We start from the raw sequence: 22,811 nt of genomic DNA on the forward strand, positions 1-22,811 counted from the left end.
TATTTTTTAAAGGGGTGGGTATATATTAAGTGGGATGTCAAACCAGAGCCTAACTCTGTGATTATATTAGTTGGGAGCTAATAAGATTAAAACATCGCTCAGGTAGGACTCCAGGATCCTTGGTACTTGTGTTTTGTTTAATGTGTAGCTACAAAGAGGAAATGTTCCTCTGGGTCCTGGAGTATGTCTGTAGGAAATTCAGATTTTGTTGGTGGAAGGTAAGTTGCTTTATTTCTCTTCTTTCTGAGATAGAGATACCATCATTTGGAAGTAGCAGAAAGTAAACACTCTTGTGTTTCACATTTCCTTAAGTAATAAAATATTAAAATGATGAATTTTACTTTAGAAAGTACTTCCTGGTTTTAAAAAATCATCTTCTTTATTCATACAGTGAGAAAATATTAAGTGCATGTCATTTCTGTTCTTTTTATTTTGGGTACCAGGGATTGAACCCAGAGTCACTTAACCACTGAGACACATCCCCAGTCCTTTTAAAATTTTTATTTTGAGACAGGGTCTTTCTAAGTTGCTAGGGCCTTGCTAAGTTGCTGAACTGGGTTTGAACTTGCAGTCCTCCTGTCTCAGCCTTTGGAATATCTGGGATTGCATGCACCTACAGTCTATATTTTTTCATTGGAAACTTGAGTTTTTCTTGTTAAAAAACTTGAAATCAGGACAGGGGTGAGGTTCAGTGGTAGAGCATGTGTTTGGAACATTTATGAACCTGGCTTCATTATCCAGCATCAAATAAAAAAAAAAAAAAAAGAGAAGTGAAGAGTTTTTGTTATTCCATTTTGTAATTGATTAGTAACTGGTGTGCAGAATGCTATAGATTTCTATATGCTGACCTTGAATCTAAAAACTTTGCTGAGCGCATTGTTTCTAATAACTTTTTTTCTTAATCCTAAGCAGTGATTGAATTTTAATTAGAATGCTATTAAAAATAATGATTATTGGGCCTGTATAAGTAAGTACATGTTTTGTGACTGTTTACCTGCTTACTGTTTTACAAAAAAATACTCTTTTTTTAAAAAAATAGAGCTTTATATTTATACATAGTTATTGGGTTCATCCAGACAATCTCCAAGATGCATGGAAATCTATGTCAGTACATGACCTCCCTCTTCTCCCTGACTTTACCCTCCCATCCCCCCTCCCCTCTCCCATTCTTCTTCTAATCGTCTAGACTTCCTTTTGCTCCTCTATTAATTTCTATTTGATTGGTTCTTTATGTTATCCTTCCCTCCCCCCTTCCTTTTATTTTACTCTAGCCTTCACAAATGAGAGAAAACATTTAACCTTGAAGTTTCTGAGTCTGGCCTATTTCACTTAGCATGATATTCTCCATTTCCATTCATTTGCTGGAAATGCCATAATTCCATTCTTTTTTCATGGCTGACTAGAACTCCATTGCATGTATACACCACAATTTCTTAATTCATTAATCTATTGACAGTCATTTTGGTTGATTCCATTTTTAGCTATTGTGAATTGTACTGCTATAAACATTGATGTGGCTATGTCACTATATTATGCTGATTTTAGATCTTTTGGGAAAATACAAAGGAGTGGGAGTCATATGGTGGTTCATCCCTAATTATTTGATGAATCTCCTTTCTGATTTACAGAGTGGTTGTCCTAGTATGCAGTCCCACCAACCATGTATAAGCGTTCTTTTCCCCCCACAACCTTGCCAGCATTTATTATTGTTCACATTCTTGATCATTTTTATTTTGCCTGGAGTGAGATGAAATATTAGTGTAGGTTTGATTTGCATTTCCCTAAGTGCTAGAGATGTTGAACATTTTTTCCCCATACATTTGTTGGTCATTGTGTTTCTTCTTTTGAGAAGTTTCTGTTTAGTTGTTTTTTTTTTTTTTTTTTTTTCCCGTTTATTGATTGAGTTATTTTTTGGTGTTAAGTTTTTTGAGTTCTTTGTATATTCTACATATTAATACCTCATCAAAGGAATAGATAGCCAAGATTTTCTCCCATTCTGTAGGTTCTCTCTTCATGCTCTTAATCATTTCCTCTGTTAGGCAGAAAACCTTTAGTTTGATGTCATCCCACTTAGATTCTTGGTTTTATTTCTTGTGCTTTGGAATCTTGTTAAGGAAGTCAGTGCCAGCAAATACAAAATGAAGTGTTGACTCTATGTTTTCTTCTTGTAAAGTTTCTGGACTAATTCCTAAGTCTGATCCATTTTGATTTGAGTTTTGTACCGGATGAAAGAGAGGGTTCTAGTTTAATTTTTCTACATTTCTAGTTTTCCCAGCATCATTTGTTAAAAAGGCCGTCTTTCAAAATACATTTTTAGCACCTTTGTCAAATATCAGACAGCTCGAAGTGTATGGATTTGTCTCTGTGTCTTTTATTCTGTGTCATTGGTCTTCCTGTCTATTTTCACACCAATACCATGCTGTTTTTATCACTACATCTCTGTAGTAAAATTCCAAATCAGGCATTGTGGTGCCTCCTTCTTCACTTTTCTTGCTTAGTATTGCTTTGGCTGTTCTGGGTCTCTTATTCTTCCAAATGAATTTAAGAATTGTTGTTTTCTAATTCTGTGAAGAATGTCATTAGTATTTTGATGGGGATTGCACTGAATGTGTATATTGCTTTTGGTAGTATGGACATTTGGACAATTTTGATTCTGCCTATCCATGGGTTGTCTTTCCATCTTCTAAGGTCTTCTTTAGTTTCTTTCTTCAGTGTTCTATGATTTTCATTGTAGTGCTCTTTTATGTCCTTAAGTTTTCTTTTTGGGGGGGTGAGGGAGGCTATTGTGAATGAAATGGTTTTCTTGATTTCTTCCTCAGATGAATTACTGTTGTAGTATAGGAAAGCTATTGATTTGTGGGTGCTGAGTTTGTATCCTGCTACTTTGCTAAATTTATTTATAAGCTCTAGGAGTCTTCTAGTTGAGTTATTTTGGGTCTTGTAGATATATGATCATATGGTCAGCAAACAGAGATTGTTTGATTTCTTCTTTTCCTGTTTGTCTCCCTTTGATTTCCTTTTCTTGCCTGATTGCTCTGATTAATGTTTCCAGGGCTGTATTGAGTAAGAATGGTGAGAGTGGACAGGCTTGTATCTTTCCTGATTTTAGAGGAAATTCTTTCAGTTTTTCTTCCATTTAGTATGATGTTGGCTTTGGGTTTGTCATAAATGGTCTTTGGGCTGGGGTTGTGGCAGTAGTAGAGCGCTTGCCTAGCATATATGAGGCACTGGATTTGATTCTCAGCACTGCATATAAATAAATAAAAAATAAATAAAGGTCCATTTTTAACTAAAACATATTTTTTAAAATGGCCTTTATGATGTTGAGTGTAAGTTCCTTCAATCCCAAGCTTCTCCAAAGTTTTTAACATGAATGGGTGTTGAATTTCATCAAAGGCCTTTTCTGGGTCAATTGAGATGATCATGTGATTTTTGTCCTGAATTATGTTTAAGAGGTGAATTACATTTATTGATTTGCATATGTTGAACCAAACTTGCTTCCTTGGGAAGAAACCCACTTGATCGTGGAGTATTATTTTTTGATGTGTTGTTGAATGCAGCTTGCTAATATTTTAGTAAGGATTTTTGCCTCTATGTTCATCAAGGCTATTGGTTGTAGTTTTCTTTCCTTGATGCATATTTCTCTGGTTTTGGTATCAAGGTTATACTGGCTTCATCAAATGTATTTTTGAGTGTTCTCTCCCTTTCATATTCATATAATAATTTGAGAAAGCCTGATAAAGAGTCTGCTAGGACTCAGATGAGAATCTATCATATCCTAGGCTTTTCTTTCTTTCTTTTTTAATTAAAAAAGTTGATGAAACTTCATTTTATTCATTTATTTATATGCAGTGCTGAGAATCAAACTCAGTGCCTCACACATGCTAGGCAAGTGCTCTACCACTGAGCCACAACCCCAGCCCCTTTTCTTTTCTTTTCTTTTTTTGTAGTCTTCTATGTGCTGTTTCAATTTTATTGCTTAATATTGGTCTGTTTTGGTTTTCTTCATTTTCCTGATTCAATGTGGGCAGCATATGAAATTTGTCAATGTGTTCCAAATTTCCCAGTTCCTTGGAGTAAAAATTTTCAAAATAGGTTCTGATAATCAGAACATGGATTTCAGAAGAGTTTGTGGTAATATCTCCTTTTCCATCTCTGATCTTGTTGATTTGCACCTTCCCACCCTTTCTTTTGCTTAATTTGGCTAAGGGTTTGTTCATCTTACTCATCTTTTCACAGAACCAACTCTTTGTTGTGTTAATCCTCTGCAGTTTTCTTATACTCAATTTAATTGATTTTGACTCTGATCTTAGTTATCCTGTCTTCTACTGGCTTGAGGTTAGTTTGGTCTTCTTTTTCTAAGACCTTGAGCTGGAATATAAGGTTATTTATTTGGAAGATCTCTTATTTTTTTTTTCTTTTTGTGGCACTAGGAATCAAACCCAGGACCTCATGCATGCCAGGCAGGCACTCTACCAATGAGCTATATCCCTAGCCCTCTCTAATTTTTTAATGTAGGCACTCAATGCTACAAATTTTCCTCTTAGAACTGCTTTCATACTGTCTTAGAGATTTTGATATTTTATATCTCTGTTCTCGTGCATTTTTTAAAAAATATTTTTTGTTGTAGATGGACTTTTATTTTATTTATTTATTTTCATGTGTTGCTGAGAATTTCTTGATTTCTATCCTCATTTTTAATTCTATCCCTTCTTCATTTAAAAGAGTTTTGTGCAAGCTCCATCTGATTATGCAGTTTTTATTATTTTTCTTGCTCTTGATTTCTAGCTTCATTCCATCATGATCTAATAGGATACGTGGGGTTATATTGATTTTTTTGTATTTGTTAAAATTTACTTTGTGGCCTAGAATATGAACTATTTTGGAAAAAGTGCCATGTACAGCTGAGAAGAAGGTAAATTTAGCTGTTTTGTGGTGGAATATTCTATAGATGTCCATTAGGTTAATTAAATTTATAATATTATTTAGGTTGGAGATATCTTAATTGACTATGTTTTTGATGTCCTGTTTATTGGTGATAAAGATATACTGAAAGCACTCACTATTATGATGTTGGGGTGGGTCTATGTGGGATTTAATATCATGGGGTATCTTTTTTTCCATGTAATTGGGTGGGTTGACATCTGGGACATGAATATTTACTATTGTTTTATATTTTTATTGGGTTGTTCCCTTGTCTAAGATATAGTGACCATCTTTGGCTCTTCTGATTACTTTCTGTTTGAAATCTGCTACAAAGTATTCTTCATGAAGGGAATTTCTACCTCTTTTTAAAAATTAAGAGTTAAAACATACATAACGCATATTCAAATAATTATTAGAGATTAAGTTATTTTAATTTTATTTCTCATGAAATAATATCCTTTTTTCAACTATTTGTGTAAACAGTTACACTACTGGATTTTTTTCTTAATATGTACTATTTCTTTTTATTTTTTACTTTTAAATTTGTTCTAATTAGCTATACATGACAGTAGTATGCATTTTGACATATTGTATACAAATGGAACACAACTTTTTCCTCTGGCTGAACATGATGTAGAGTCACACGGGTAGTGTAATCATACATGTATATAGAATAATAATGTCCATTCACCACTTTTCCCACCCCACACCCCCTCCTCTCTCTGCACTCCCCTCTGCCCAATTTAAACTTCCTTTATTCTTCACTACCCCCACTCCTAATTATGGACCAGCATCTGCTTATCACAGAGAACATTTGGCCTTTGTGTTGTTTGTTTGGCTTATTTCATTTAGCATGTTACTCTCCAGTCCATCCATGTACCTGCAAATGCCATAATTTTATCCTCTTAATGCTGAGTAATATTTTAGTGTGTGTATATATACCAAGTTTCTTTATCCATTCATCTGTTGAATGTCATCTAGGTTGCTTCCACAGCTTAGCTATTGTGAATTGAGCTGCTATAAACATTGATGTGCCTGCATCACTATAGTATGCTGATTTCAAGTCCTCTGGGTATAGACCAAGGAGTGGGATAGCTGGGTCAAATGGTGGTTCCATTCCACGTTTTCTGAGGAATCTCCATACTGCTTTCCATTACACTGCTGGATTTTTAAATCATCCTGAAAACCATGAAGTAGGATTAACCTTCTATTTGTTTATTTTTTCTTGATAGTATATTTTCATTTAAATCTTACATAACTCAAGTTTTGTACAAAGCTATATAGTGAAAAATTGGGGTTTCCCTCTAAAGCCTTAAGTATCCAAAGTTTAAAAGGTTAATTTTAAAATATCTAAACAAATAAAACAACAAAACCTTTGTGGTGTATTATTCTTTTAATACCCAGCTACATTAAAGATTTCATTTATTTCTTTTTTAATATTTTTGTAAGTTTGCCATTAGAAAAAGTTGACCTATGGGATTTCCAGTGGGGCTTGTTCTGGTTTTGGCATCAAGGTTATGCTAATGGCCTCATAAACCCAAATCATTCTAAAAAGATTATAGAAAAGAAAGTAAGAGAATCTACTTACAAAATGATATGAGTATAGGGTTTGGGGATTAGCTTTTTCCCCCAATATTTTTATAGCTACATTAAAATTCCACTTGATTGTTGGATTTAATTTCGAGGGGGTGCTAGAAATTGAACCTAGGGGTGCTTTATCACTGAGCTACATTTCCAGGCTCTTTTCATTTTTTATTTTGAGACAGGGTCTCTCGAAGTTGTTCAGGCATCTTCCTAAGTTGCTGAGGCGGGCCTCGAAATTGTGATCCTTCTACTCAGCCTCCCAAGTTGCTGGGATTACACGAGTGGGCCACAATGCTCTGCTATAATAGTTGCATTTGTTACATATTTGTACCTGCTCACAATATAAGTATAATTTGATCATTATCATTCCTTACAGACCCAACAAAGGGAAACTCGCTGAGCTGCAGGCTGAGCCAGTTCTTAGATTGTGGTACCTACTCCACTGGAAAATACTATATTTTATCTGAGTAAACTATCCGCTGATCAGAATAGAGTACTTTTGGTGAACCAGCAAAGCTGGAAACGATATATCATTGAATTGGAGGCTCAAGACTGGGTTACTGCTTCATAGGTAAACAAACATACTTAACAGAAGAAAGGAAGGAGGGAGTAAGAAGGAAGGAAAGAAAAGAAGGAGGAAGAAGACAAGGAGAAGAAATAATAACCAAACATTCTCAGGAATCTATAATACATCTAAGGTTGTAGAATCTGTTGCCGAAAATATTGCACCATGAAGTCTGCTCACTCTGGTACCCAGACAAGTAGTTCCACCATTATGACATTCCACCCAACCATGGAAGAATTCTCAGATTTCAACAATTATATTGCCTACATGGAATCCCAAGGGGCACACAGAGCTGGCCTGGCCAAGGTAATTCCACCCAAGGAATGGAGAGCCAGGCAGTCCTATGATGATGTCAGTGACATCTTAATAGCCACTCCCCTGCAGCAGGTGGTCTCTGGGAAGGCAGGTATGTTCACTCAATACCACAAAAAGAAGAAAGCCATGACAGTGGGAGAGTATCACCTCCTGGCAGACAGTGAAAAGTATAGAACTCCCCTTCACCTGAATTTTGAAGATCTGGAGAGAAAGTACTGGAAGAGCCGCCTGTATGACTCACCAATTTATGGTGCGGACATCAGTGGCTCCTTATTTGATGAGAACACTAAGGAGTGGAACCTGGGACACCTGGGAACCATTCTGGACCTGTTGGAACAGGAATGTGGAGTTGTCATTGAGGGTGTCAACACGCCCTACCTGTACTTTGGCATGTGGAAGGCCACTTTTGCATGGCACACGGAGGACATGGACCTTTACAGCATCAACTACTTGCACTTTGGGGAGCCCAAAACGTGGTACGCGGTGCCCCCTGAACATGGGCAGCGCCTGGAGCGCCTGGCCAGGGACCTTTTCCCGGGCAGTTCCCAGGGCTGTGAGGCTTTCCTGAGGCACAAGGTGGCCCTCATCTCGCCCACAGTCCTCAAGGAGAATGGCATTCCCTTCAACCGCGTGACTCAAGAGGCTGGTGAGTTCATGGTGACATTTCCCTATGGCTACCATGCTGGCTTCAACCATGGCTTCAACTGTGCGGAAGCCATCAATTTCGCCACTCCGAGGTGGATTGATTATGGCAAAGTAGCGTCTCATTGCAGCTGTGGGAAGTTCAGGGTCAGCTTCTCCATGGACCCCTTTGTGCGCATCCTGCAACCCGAGCGCTATGAGCTGTGGAAATGCGGGCAAGACAGGGCGGTAGTGGACCACACTGAGCCTACAGCGCCTGGTAGACAGGCGATGACCACCTGGAGGGACGTCCTTTCACGTAGGAAAGAGTCCCCCAGCTTGAGACATTTCCCAGTCTGGCAAGACCCAGCAGCTCTGGACCACACCAAGCCCACCGAATCAGCAAAACAGAAACAGGTTCCTGGGAGACTGGTGCCTAGACTGAGACACCTCCGAGGCCAGGGAAAAAGATGCCTCAAATGTCCTGTAGCCACAGGCCGTAGAAGCTGTGGCTGCACCCCAATATGTCCTGCGTCTTGTAGCATGTCATCCCCAAATGGTTATATGCAGCCCAGGGCTACAGTTAAGGGCTGCTTCCCAAGGTCTGGAAGGATCCGGGCGCGAACCAAACCTGTCAATCGTCTTTGTTCTTGGGAATTGGAGGCTCTTGAGCCTACTGTCTTGACACAGACCAAAAGACTCCAAATGGTGGCCACAGGGAACACAGCTTCAGGTTCTGAGCATCAGCCCTTGCTTGAGGATAGAGCTTTGATGAGCGATTCTGTATCTGTGAGAGCTGGGCCCTATTTTCCTGCCAAGACTTCTGGATGTTGCTGTGCCCCTGATCTTCAACCCTTGGGTCCCCCACTGGATCCTGACGAACCAATGCACCCTGGCCCATGCTTGCAATCTCTGGATAACTTCACGCTGAATCTCCCTGAAATTGTCCCACTGACTCCTCCTGATTTCATTCCACCTTTAAGAGTTGCCAAGGATGCTACTGGGGACTGCATGACACCTGCTGAAGTTGTAGGCTTAGACCACTCTTATTCCTCTAAGATTCTGGATCCAGCGGAGGTCTCCAGGATCTTCTTGCCACTAGAGGGATTTGATCCTTTGACTTTGGAGAAACCTTGGCCACCAATGGGTGCTGTTAATCTTGGCTACTGAGTATATTGTAAATGTGACTGTGTCTTTGACCCCTAATCCTAGTGTTTTGGTTCAAATATAAATTTTCTCCCTGAACTCATTCAGAAGAATTAGTCCTGTATGAGTGCTATTGTTTACCTATGATGTGTCCAATAAAGCTCAAGTGTTAAAAAATGCAATAATTTCTATAAGAGAAATGATTAGATCACAATAGGTATGACCTAATCATTGAATTAATATAGTGATATGGATTAACTGGGTCAAAACTGTGGGCACATAAGGTGTGGCTAGAGAAAAGTAGATCACTGGGGGCTTTTGGGGTTTATATTTTGCTTTTGATGAGTATTGATTTTTCTCTCTCTGCTTCCTGGTTACCTTGTTCTGAGCTGCTTTTCTCTGCCACACTGTTCCACTGAAATGTTCTGCCTCACTGAGGCCCAGAGCTATGGAGCTGACCAACCATGGAACCTATGAAACCCTGAGCCAAATAAATGTTTCCTAAGTTGTTCTTGCTGGGTCTTTTGTTCACAGTGATAAAAAACCTGATTAAAACAATGAATCTTATGTTAATGGTTTTAAGAGTATGGAGAGTTAATCTGTGTATGGTGTTTATGTCTGGGACCTTTAGAATGTGATTAATTTAGATAAGGTCCTTAGGGTCCAGCTGTCATGATAGAATCCTAGTGATATTATAAGGAGAGGGAAAGAGACCATATATACACAGAGATATATACTCGCTCTCCCTACCATATGATGCAGCCAGTAGACACCCTTACAGGTGACTGCATCATCCTGTTTGGACTTTCATTCTCCAAAATCATGAGTCAAAATAAATTTTTATGTTTGCCAAGTAGTCTGCCTCACATATTTCATTATAGTAATGAAATGCTGGCAAATCCACTCAGGAAACTTGGAAGGAACCATAAAAGTTCTCAGCCATACAGCGATTCTGGCCTGTCTCTTAGTACCTGTTGCCTGTTACTTTCAAGAATTGACATTTCTGAGGATGCCTGATGCTTTCTCCCACTATAACAACTAGGGCTCACTGTGACCTAGGAAGTGGATCTCCCCACCCTATAAGCTGCCACAGGAAGCTGTAGCATCTCTTAGGGACTCTCAGACCACTCCTGAACATGGCTCTGCCTGTGGCCCCTACCATGGTCTAGATGCCATTCCTCACTCTTATTTCTTACGGCCTTGTTTTCTCCTCTATGGTATATGCTTCTAGTCCCCACAATCATGGGTCAACATTGGATGATGCAGAGAATCTAAGTGAGCTTCTTTTCTTTATCCCCAAATTCCATCAGGTGTCTGTCCTTAATTAGCCTTCCCCTGGATCTTGCCACTGCCAAAGTGAGGCCCAGTAGCACCTCACAGCCTGACAAGAATAACATGCTCTGCTTCCCAGGCTACCACCAACCACTGCTCCTGAAGAAACTAGAACTTTTGACCAATTGAGTCTGGTAGTTCTGGCCCCAGGCAGGTTTTGTAACATTATTGTGTTTAGGAAATTTGTTATTTCTAATGTGTACCCACAAAACAAAGAGGAGGAACCCTTAAAATATATTCTTCATATCAAAATTGTATGAAAGAGATATATCTAAACAGTATTCCAAGTAGATAGAAAAAAATATAATTGGCAAAACTGTACCAAGGAAAATACAAACAAAGAAACCTCACTGGAGTCATGGATCTTAGTATCAGACTAACAAAATGAGACCAAAGCTATATAGAGGAAGGGTGTGTGTGTGTGTGTGTGTGTGTGTGTGTGTGTGTGTGTACTTTTTTTCTACTTGTTGATGGACACAAAATATCTTTATTTATTTTTATGTGGTGCTGAGGATCCAATCCAGTGCCTCACACATGTGAGGCAAGCATTTTACCATTGGGCTACAGACCTGGACTAGAAAAAGGTCACTTAAAAAAAAAACAAATTGTAATTATTAACATATATGAATTATGCAAATTAATGAGTTTTACTCTGACCTCTCCCGACATGAATATATCATGCTTTGATCATGTCCACTGTCTAGAAGGTTCTTCATAATACTAAAGAACTCTTTAAACACACTTTGCAATGAAAGTAAAGCAGTTATGAATGTCCATGAAACTTTTTCTTTCATTAAATATCAAAATATTTTTCTTGTGGTTAAGTATATGTAACATATAATTTATTTTCTTAATAATTTTAGTGACTATAAAAGACATTCTAATTATACAACCATCACAACCACTATCCATCTGCAGAGCCTTTCCTCTCCACAAAGTGGAACTCTACCCATTAGGCAGTACTTCATATTACACACTGCTCCAGCTGCCAGAATCCATTATTCTTCTTCATTTCTGTATTAATTTGACTATTATGGCACCTACAACAAGTGGGATGATACAGTATGTGTTGTTTGGTATCTGGTTTGTTTCATTTAGTATAATGTGCTCATTCACATTGTAACATGTATCAGAACTTTCTTCTTCTTCAACACTAGACTCTGTCCCAGTCTGTATGTACACAACATTTTGTGTTTCTATTCATCCATTGATGGAATTTGTTTTTTTTTCCCCAACTTTTGGCTGTTGTGAATAGTGCTGCATGAGCACTGATGTACAAAAATCTTTTAAAGTCCTTATTTAAAGCCATTTTTATCACCCTTTAGATTCAGTTCCCTATTCTTTATTAAAATCATGCATGTATTGACCATATTTCTTACTAAATGACTACAGTATATTACTTTTTATATAATTATTTCTTAATTTAAAAAATTATACCTAAGGTTATTATTTTAGATGTAAAATGAACTGTGGCATTCCTGATGGGCATTGAGAGTCTGCTGAAAGCTACAGATCTTCCCCTTCAACAACTCTACACACGTGAAAATCTAAACATTTCAGGGAACTCATGGTTCTGTTCTGTTTTATCCTAGGTGACAGGTTTATAATTCCAGTTTCTTTCCATATTTCCTCATTGTTAGGGTCTGAGGCTTTGGAGGAACACATTTATTCCTCCCTTCATTAGTACAGCCTGGATATAGATATGCTCCATGTCTTACTCTTACTGGTAGTCTCTCTAGATTCCATGTGGCTTTTCTGGGTGTGGTGGACAGGAGGCTGTACAGTGCCAGGAAGCTCTTCCCAAGCTTCACACACTCAAGCATGTGGGATCCCATTGCAAGGTGTGGGCTGGACTGTGTAGTGCTCCCCACTTGTGCTCTCACAGGTCGCCAAGGTTCTGACTGTATCCAGAGCAGGTGGGGTGTGCTTGTAGGAAAATGCAGTGGCTTTGGAGTATACATCTGAATCTGGAGAGTGGAGTCTCTCTCTGCTTCTGATCACCATGATGTGAGCTGCTTCCCTCTGCCACACTTTTCCACTATGATGTTCAGCCTTACCTTGAGCCCTGAGGAATGGAGCCCGCCTTCTATGGACTAAGACCTCTGAAACCGTGAGCCCTCAAATATACTTTTCCTTTTCTAGAATTGTTCTGTTCAGATCATTTAGTCACAGCAGTGAAAAAGCTGACTACAACACTCATTACCTGTTTGTCCATGTTCAATAAGTTTTTCTTATATTCTATTTTGTAAGATCAAGAGAAATTGATTTAAAAAACTTATATACAGATAAGTGTAGAACTCTCTTTGTTCTCTCTACTTTTAGGGTTTTCTTCTCTTCTAAGAAATAATGAGTTCTGCGTATCTTCACGGTTATAACCATAAGTCTGCACACAAAAGTAGTATGTCATTTATGTTTCACCAACTTCTTCTCCACTGTGTCATCGTTTTAGAATCCTCAGTGTACAAAATCTAACCCTACTGCTACACACACAGATCCCGGCAACTTCAAGAGTCAATGGGCAATTTTCATTCTATCTCTTCCTCTGCTGTTGGACAAATGGATTACTTTCCCATCATTTTTTTGTTGTTCTATGGATTGAAACCAGTGGCCCTGAATCATGGAGCCAAGTCCTCATTTTGAGAGAGGGTCTCTCTAAGTTGCTTAGGGTCTCACTAAGTTACTGAGGGTACTCTGAACTTGTAATCCTTCTGCTTGGGCCTCCTAAACCACCAGGATTACAAGTGTGCGCCACCATGCCCAGCTACTTGCACAACTTAGCTACCTCATACAGTACTTCACTGAATGTCTTCATACTCAGAAATAAGTTTGATGAGTTGTATTTATGTTTACTTTCAAGATTTCTGGGGACAGCTAGTTTGGTTTTCAATTTCTATCTCCATTAGTACTCTGTATCATCACACCTATTAATTTTTCCTATGTCAGTAAAAAGTACTGTCTCATGCATTTCTCCAATTATTAGTGATCTTAAACATCTCCACATATATCTTGGCCCTTTGGATTTCTTCTGTTTTGGATTGTCTGTTCTAGGACTTTGCTTACGTTTTTGAGTTGACTATTTTTAAAAAATCAATCTGTTGTCATTTTTTAAAGTTATTATTATTTTTTACAGTACTAAGGATGGAACCTAGGGGTTCTTTGCCACTGAGCTATACCTCCCAGATCATTTTATTTATATTTTTGTGACAGGATCTCACTAAGTTGTCCAGTCTTGGCTAGAAATCGTGATCCTCCTACCTCAGTCTCCTGAGAAGCTGGTTTACAGGCATGTGGCACTGTGCCTGACTTCATTTTAGGACACTAATTCATTTTCTCCTTCACGCACCCATGTTCTCTCTTTCTCTGGTACCAGGGATTGAACCCAGGTGTGCTTAACCACTAAGCACATACCCAGCTCTTTTTCATATTTTGTTTAGAGACAAGGTCTTGCTAAATTGCTTAGGGCCTTGCTAAATTGCTTAGACTGGATTTGAACTTGTGATCCTCCTGATTCAGCCTGCGAAGCCACTGGAATTACAGGCCAGACCAAGCTCCATAGTCTTGAACCTTTAGAACTGTGAGCTGAACAAACTTCTTCAAAAATTATCAAGCCTCAGGAATTTTATTGTACCATTGTAATAGTGGTCCGTTTCATGCTTTGAATATAGCCCTTGCTGCTCTGCCAGGGAGGCTTATTTTTAATTGCACATGTTTTTCTTTTCCTCTTCTCCCTCTCACCCTCCCTTTCCTGCGAGCAGAAAACTAGATGATCCTTTCCCATCCCAGGCCAAATTATCTGTCTTTCAGCACAGGCCCACGACAGGAAGGAGAGGGAACCAGAAGACCTAGAAAGTGACTATCTTCAAAATTAGCAAATAAATTTCAGTACCCATCAGGGCAAACCTGGGATCCCCTGTCAGGGCACGCCTAGAATGTAGCCCTTGAATAGCTTCTTGAAGAACCTTCTTTGACCCCTTATGGGCAGAATCACAGTCTCTGGGACAGGAGTCCCCTATGCCTTCCCTTTGCTAGCAAAGCAATAAACCTTTTTCCTTTTTCTTAAACCTGTATCTTCCTTATTAAATTTGCACTAGGGACAAGGCATTGGTAACAGCAACACAAAACAGACTAAGACCCTGGCCTGTCTATTTTGTACATACATGTATTTGTCCACTTAAACTCAAATGTCACAGTTTGATAAGTTAAAAGTCACTTTTTTTAAAAGAGAGAGAGAGAATTTTTTAATATTTATTTTTTAGTTTTCGGTGGACACAACATCTTTATTTATTTTTTTTTTAATTTTTATTTGGTGCTGAAGGATCGAACCCAGAGCCCCGCGCATGCCAGGTGAGCACGCTACCAATTGAGCCACATCCCCAGCAAAAAAAAAGTCAGTGTTTTTTTTAAGAGAAATCAACTTTGAGATTCTTTTTTGAATATCTGATATCTTATTTGAATATCATGTCACTTAATGTCTCCATGACTCTATTTCCTCACCTGAAAATAGAGTTTATAAGATTTTCCTTGTAAGTTATTGTGAGGATTAAGTCAATGATTTTTTGAAGAGTAAATTAAATAGTGTCTGGCATTTGAAAGTCACCAAATAACACATATGTTCTTTTTTTATGTACTCTCATTAGTTTTCAGGGAAACAGACCTTAATGGGATACCACTATGCCTTTGTCTGACAGCTGAACACTAGGATTTTTACCTAGGATTTTCAGAGGTGAAGAGCAATGAGCACCCTCATACAGAGCTAGTAGGTGTGATTTGATACTAGGGAGGATTGAACTGAGGGATGCTCTACCACTGAGTTACATCAAGGCTGGCCTCAAACTTGCAATCTTCCAGCCTCAGCCTCCCCAGTTGCTGGAATTACAGGTGTGAAACCACCACACCAGTTATTTTAGCTATTTTTAGTAATATTTCGATTATAAGTGATGAGGGACTTCCGTTCACCAAAAGGCATGATACAGGAGGGTAAAGACAAACTAAGGAGTGTGAATAGATATTGTAATACTCATATCCAACAAAAAGCTATATTATCACATACATAAAGAGCTATTACAGTTGACTCTCTGTATTCATGGGTTCCACTGCCTCTATGGATTCAAGCAATCATGGAATAAAAATATTTTTAAAAAATTAAATCTGTATTGAACATATATAGACATTTACTCTTGACACTCCCTAAACAATAGAGTATAACAACTTCCGCCATTGCATTTACATTGTATTAGGTATTATAAATAATCTAGACATGATTTGAAGTATATCAGAGGACACATGTAAGTTATATGCAAATACTTCACCATTGTTTATAAGGACATCGGCATTCATGGATGTCCATATCTTCAGGGAGTTCCTGGAACCAGTTCCCTACACCCCAGATACTAAGAGATAACTGTACAAAAAATAGAACCCAGATTCCTGATATTTACCTATGATTTGCAGAGGTGTAGAGCAATGAGCACCCTCATACAGAGCTAGTGGGTGGGTAATTTGGTAAAAAATTGTTGAAAAGCAGTTTGAATGATAGTTTGCATTCATGTTCTATGACCAAGAGATCCATTCATTAATATGAGTCCACATGAACACCTGTACACAGTGTACGAAGTCCAAAAATGATCAGGGTAATTGTAAGAGGCGAAAAGTTGAAAGAATTCAAATGCTCATCAATAGCAGAAATAGTCATACAATTGAATACCTTATAGAAAGAAACTGGAATAAAGTACAGCTACGTGGAGCAATATCAGTGTCAAAAAATTATACATAAAGCATATTTAAATATATAACTACTATTCTTTGTATGTAAAGTTCTATAACGTTTTAAAAACTGGGCCAAATTTTTGTTTATATAATTTATTAAAATTCTTCTACAGGAAAAAATTGTATTTTCTCTCCAATTTTTAAATTTATTCAACCATTTATTTAAATCAGTGTGAACTTGTTTTATACTTTGGATTATACTACAATACTATTTTTATTTCATTGCTTGCTCAGTTTCATTGAGAGTTGACCATTAGGAATGGTGTTATACGCCCTTTAACAGACCCCAGTGTTTTTGTTTGTATTTAGCACATCCTTATTTTCAGCATCATAAGACAATGGAGGTTCATTCCATGTATTTCCTGCCACTTTTTTGTAACTTTTTTTTTTAATGTTTTCCTTTTATTTAAGGAGCAGGTCCTGGGGATCAAACCTAGATCCTCAGGCTGGGACTGTAGCTCAGTGACAGAAAACTTACTTAGCATGTGTGAGGCACTGGTTTGATCTTTAGCACCACATAAAATAAACAAATAAAGGCATTCTGTCCGTGTACAACTACAAAGGAAATTAAAAAAACAAAAACGTAGATCTTCATACATGTAAGCAAGTGCTTTACCACTGAACTATACATCAGCTCTTTTCATTTATTTATTTTTCATTTTGTGACAGGGTTTTGCCCAGGCTGACCTTGAGTCTGACCTCGAACTTGTGATTTTCTTGTCTCAGCCTCCCCAGTAGGTTAAATTATGGGCATGCACCACCATAGCTGGCTGGAAACTTTTTTGATTAATGTTACTAGTACTTTATTTTATTTTTATTTAAAATAATCACATTTCAGATTTATTAATTATTTCTACTTTTTAATAAACTTTTCCTTTTGTTTGTCATTCTGCCATTTTTATATCTCATTTTCTCTTTTTAAGCATTTTTAATACTTATAGATGGATAGAATATCTTTATTTTATTTGTTTCATTTTTATGTGGTACTAAGTGTTGAACCTAGTACCTCACACATGCTAGGCAAGTGCTCTGCCACTGAACTACAGCCCCAGCCCCAATATCTCATTTTCTTTAGCAATGTCCTGTTTTGTATGGTTTTACTTTGCTTTTGCTAGCTGTTTGTATTGAACCTAAAAATCAATAGGTTTTAGAAACCTAGATATTAATTTTCAAATAAATATGGTTTTGCTCTGTGTTTTTATTGTTCACTTTAAATTTTACTTTATTGTGGTCAAGATTATGTCCAATATATTAATTCTGTGGAATTTAATTAATATTTATTTTGTAGTTTGGGTAAGTTTTTGTAAATGGTTTCTATGCATTGAAAAGCATTTTCCATTCGCTTTGTGGTTGTTGCAGTTTAGATGATCAAAGTTAAGTCTGTTGCTCAAACTTTTATAGCATTGTTAATGTTCGTCTATGTTATATTGGTCTTTTAAAAAAGCCCTTTGCATGATGTGTTAGTTTTACCTTATAATGCTCAGTCTTGTGTTTCTGTATCTCAGCTCTGGGTGGTTAGGAGCGTGAAGTTATTTGCTGCAATGTGTTCCTAGTGAGGTTTTTTTTTGTTGTTGTTTGTTTGTTTTTTCCAATAGCAATAACATGTCTCTCTTTGATCTTATAAATCTATTTTGTATTGATATTTTTATCCCAACTGTTTTTTTTTTTTTTTTTTTTGGTAATCTTTGTTTGCCTTTTCAACCTCTTGATTTGATTAGACTGGATTAAAAAGGGGGAGAGTGGATGGGTATGGATTAAATGAGATGTCAAATTAGGAACCTAGCTCTGTGATTACATTAAGTGGGTGCTGATTATATTAGAGCAGAATTCAGGTGTATAGCCAGGGTGTTCCTAACCTGGGCTTTCTGTGGATGGCAGCTGCCAACAGGAAACTTTCTCTGTGTGCTGGAATATACCCACCTGGGTCCAGGTGGTCTGTGGGAAGGCAGGTATGTTCACTCAATACCACACACACACACACAAATAAGCCATGATGGTGGGAGAGTATCACCTCCTGGCAGACAGTGAAAAGTATAGAACTCCCCCACACCTGAATTTTGAAGATCTGGAGAGAAACTACTGGAAGAGCCGCCTCTATGACTCACCAATTTATGGTGCTGACATCAGTGGCTCCTAATTTGATGAGAACACTAAAGAGTGGAACCTGGGGCACTTGGGAACCATTCAGGACCTGTTGGAACAGGAATGTGGAGTTGTCATTGAGGGTGTCAACACGCCCTACCTGTACTTTGGCATGTGGAAGACCACTTTTGCATGGCACACGGAGGACATGGACCTTTACAGCATCAACTACTTGCACTTTGGGGAGCCCAAAAGGTGGTACGCGGTGCCCCCTGAACACGGGCAGCGCCTGGAGCGCCTGGCCAGGGAGCTTTTCCCGGGCAGTTCCCAGGGCTGTGAGGCCTTCCTGAGGCACAAGGTGGCCCTCATCTCGCCCACAGTCCTCCATGAGAATGGCATTTCCTTCAACCGCCGACTCAAGAGGCTGGCGAGTTCATGGTGACATTTCCCTATGGCTACCATGCTGGCTTCAACCCTGGCTTCAACTGTGCGGAGGCCATCAATTTCGCCACTCTGTGGTGGATTGATTATGGCAAAGTGGTGTCTCAGTGCAGCTGTGGGGAGGCCAGGGTCAGCTTCTCCATGGACACCTTTGTGAGCATCCTACAACCTGAGTGCTATGAGCTGTGGAAATGTGGACAAGACAGGGCTGTAGTGGACAACACGGAACTCATTTTGTGGGTCAAAGAGAACTGATCACCTGGGTTCATCAGAGACTTGATCCACTTGACCCTCTCCTGGGTCTGTATGGAGACGGAGTGGGGGGGATGGCTGTGGCCTAGCTTGGGACTTGTCCTTGCCCCCACTCCCTCCTCTGCCCATGTGTCCAGAAGTACCAGGTACAGAAGCCTGTCTTTGTGGCCTACAGAAGTGCTTGCTGCCCAGCCCAGAGATGCTGCTCCCAGAGTTCCCAAGAACCCCCCATCTCTGTCCCCCATGGTCATTCTTGAGTCTGTGTGGCCCAGTCCTTCTCCCATTACCTGGCAATGTGTGAGTGGTGGATGACTTTGGGAAACTTTAAACTAAGAAGCTGACTCCAGACTTCACCCAAGAGGTTCCTATTGGTGGGCAAAAAAGAGCATAGTTCTGGGCTCCTCAGCTCAACCCCTATCTGAGGAGGGTGGTTTGGTGCACATGCCTGCACTTCTGAGCCCTGATGGCAGCATCATGGAAGGGCTTCTGGCTGCTCCTGTGCCTCCATTTTAAAATCTTGGGGACTTCTGGATGCTTATAATCTGATGTACCCTTGCAAGTACTTGCTGTCCCTGGACAACAGCATGGGAAATCTCCCTGGCAGTGTTTGACTAACTGTTCCCAATATTCTGACCTTAGAGATTTTTCAAGGAGTGCTTATGGGAACCACACCCCCACTCTGAACCTAATTAAGGTTGTAGCAATTGATCATTTATGCCTATAGAATACTGTCCCCAAATGAGGTTTCCAGTGTCTGTGGCACCCCTTTCTGATATACTGGGGTTAAAGCTAGATGGACTTAAATCTATGAATTCTGAATTATTTGCCATCAGTCAATGGCCTGAAACTTCTGACTGTGGCTATTGGATATGCTGCCAAATGTGGCTGTGCCTCTTCCCTCAATCCTCAGAACCATAGAACTTCCCAATCAAGTGACAATTTTGGCCTAGGCCTGTCCCTAATAATAGTGACATAACAAAGTGAGGTGCACTAGCAATGAGAAAATAACAATTTGGAGCCATGAATAATCTGGCAACATTGGAATTGTATCGAGGCTGATTGAATAAAATTGTTCTTTCATTCATATCTCTCTCCACTATTATTTCTTGACTGAATTATCAATAAAGAAATATTTCATTTCCTTGGTGCAGAAACACCTGAATCCAGTATTTAGTTCTTGAATGATACTTTATAATCTTACTGGAATATCTCAAGTTAGAATTGGTGGTGGTGCGTGAATGTTGTTACTGTAATTAATGTTTTTTAGGATAGTGTTTTCATATATGTAGCTCTCAACTTTATCTATATCCAGAGCAGACCCTGGGACTTAGGCGTTTTGTGCTTATCAACAGTACCACATCATCTGTGGAAAGGGGTATTCAGAATCTAAGTTTTACAATAATGGCATTTTTTTCTAGTCATGAAAAAACGTAAAAATATTTTTACAAAAAATAAATCTTCATCAAATCTAAAGGCTCACACATGGTAGGCCTAAGAAAGGGAAAATCAGTTATGGCCATGACATTGTGGTTGCTTTTCCTGTGCAGCAGGTGAGAAAGGAAGGGGCAGTTCATTTCTAGATAACTGGGTGGAGAAATGCTGGAGGTGGGGCCAATTTGAGGGGGGAGATCAGATACAGTCATAGCTAGAGTTTGATGTGGAAGGAAAATGTTAGGCAAACGTCTTGCACATATGACAAAAATATAGCATTGTGGGAAGCCATCCTGACACGTGACTGGGCGACTCCCGTTAAGGGTCTGAGGCTTCTGGCTGTGTCGGAATATTCCCGGCCCTTTCCTGATGAGAGAACCCGTCCGTGTGGGGGTGTGACTAACCACTGACCCCGGGGGCCCAATCACTGACCCTGACCTTGGAGTGCAGTCCCCCCTCAACCTTCATTGGATGGAATTATCCCCTGAATTTCTTGTTCCCCAATAAAAGGCTACTCCCTGGCGTGTTCACTCTCTCTCTCTCCTGCTAGCCCTGAGTAATCCTTGCTGCCCTGCTGGGCGGTTAGAGGTTGGAGCCAGAGAGAGGAGCCGTCTTGGACCTGGCAATAGAAATAAGGTAACTGAGTCTGTGTGTTTTATTTCGATCTCTTCTAACTAACTTTATGCCAAGAACCTCATTAATGAAACCATTGCGCAGGCCGCATGGTAGATAGCATGAAAATCAGTAGCTCCTTATATAATAGAAACTTTGAAATCTGGGAACAATTTTGGACCTGTTGGAGCAGGAATATCTCTGATAGTGCACAGTACCTAGTCAAGAACTTCCAATGGAGAGTTGTCATTTGCTCAAATGGAGAATTATTATTTGCTGAATACAGCATAGATTTGCTTCAGATCCCCAGACCAGTGGTTCTCAAACTTAAATGTGCATTTCAATCACGTGGGGATGTATCACACTGAAGATTTCAATTATGAAATTTGAGCTGGGATCTAGGTTCTATGTGTTCAAAAAACCCACAGGTATTATCAATACTGCTGATCATAGATCATTATTTGAGTAGCAAATAATATAGAAGACTCCAGTGCAGTGGTGCATGCCTATAATGCCAGAGGCGCTGGAGGATCATGAGTTCAAATCCAACCTCAGCAAAAGCAAGGCACTAAGCAACTCAGTGAGAACCTGTCTCTAAATGAAATACAAAATAGGGCTGGGGATGTGGCTTAGTGGTCAAGTGCCCGCGAGTTCAATTCCTGGTACCCCCCACACACACCCAATAAAAAGAATGTAAAAGATTTCATTGTGATTCTCCTATGGAAATTTGACAGCCTTCATCAGTAATTCTTGAAGTGTGTTTCCCTTTCCCAGAGTCTCAGTATCATCTGGAACTTGTTAGAAAAGCCAGGCTGGGGTTGCACCTTCCAGACCTACTGAATAAGGAGCTAGGGTAGGACTCAGCACTCCAATTTAACTAGTTCTCTGGATGGTTTTGTTCCCACACGAATTTGGCAACCACTGGAATCCATAAGTTGATGGTTCTAAACCAAGTAATATAATCTCTAGAAAGGGAACCTAGGCATCAACAATGTATATATTTTAAGTTCCAATGCAAGAGAGAGAGGGAAGATGGCGGCGAATGGAGTGCATCACCCCCGTGTACCGCGTCACTGCGCGGGTGAATGACGAGTTAGAACGGCCAAAAGCTATCTTGTTAGGAACTTCCAGCAAAATTGGGGTGCACCGAAACCTAGAAGAAGGATTTCCATCGCCCGAGGATCGGTTACTGGGGCTCAACCGCGAGCGATCTGTCCTCCTGGAGATATAAGCTGTTTATTCAGTGGCCCGCCCCACTGCTAGAGACTGCGGAGCGCTGGGAAAAGGCCTCCCTAGAAATAGTGAGCTAGCAATGCAGAGAAACGGCGCTGCAGATTCTGTGGGCTCCTGCCAGCTGTGCCCTCACTGTGCTCCGGGCTGAGTTCTGGGTTTGACACGGGGGAAGGAAGCGGTCCAGTTCTGTCTTCCACACCGGTCAGCCCACCAAGGAAGCCAGTGGCCACCATCTTGGAGAGCTGACGTCACCATCACCAGTTTTCGACAGTTCGCAGCTCATTCAGCAATAGAACAGGTCTGTGAAATTTAGACCATCTCCCATACAGCGGGGAAATCACATAAAATCTCTCCCCGGCTTTCCGGGGGCGTGATTAACAGAGTGAGCCTGAATAGAAGCGTGGGGGAAAGGTAAAGGCACCTGACCCCCAACTCCTCCCTCCCACCAGCGGCGAAAAGGAAACCTGTCTCGCCAGCTCTCGGAGGAGGGGCTAGTGGAGGGAAT

At 39.7% G+C, this 22,811-nt stretch overlaps 1 protein-coding gene, 1 long non-coding RNA gene and 1 pseudogene across 2 annotated transcripts in view; 2 read left to right on the top strand and 1 right to left on the bottom strand.

Moving 5' to 3' along the window:
- LOC114105030 (uncharacterized) overlaps positions 1–22,811 on the bottom strand; it is a 132,366-nt gene that overhangs the window by 84,630 nt on the left and 24,925 nt on the right. The gene's annotated exons all lie outside the window — the stretch shown is intronic.
- On the top strand, positions 7,241–9,181 carry LOC139706927 (lysine-specific demethylase 4D-like). The gene has a single exon (XM_071616893.1). The coding sequence runs from the start codon at positions 7,241–7,243 to the stop codon at positions 9,179–9,181; it is 1,941 nt and encodes a 646-aa protein (XP_071472994.1).
- LOC114083527 (lysine-specific demethylase 4D-like) lies at positions 12,311–19,033 on the top strand (annotated as a pseudogene).

Source organism: Marmota flaviventris, chromosome 9, assembly GCF_047511675.1.
Source record: "Marmota flaviventris isolate mMarFla1 chromosome 9, mMarFla1.hap1, whole genome shotgun sequence".
In the NCBI taxonomy this organism is placed as follows: Eukaryota; Metazoa; Chordata; class Mammalia; order Rodentia; family Sciuridae; genus Marmota; species Marmota flaviventris.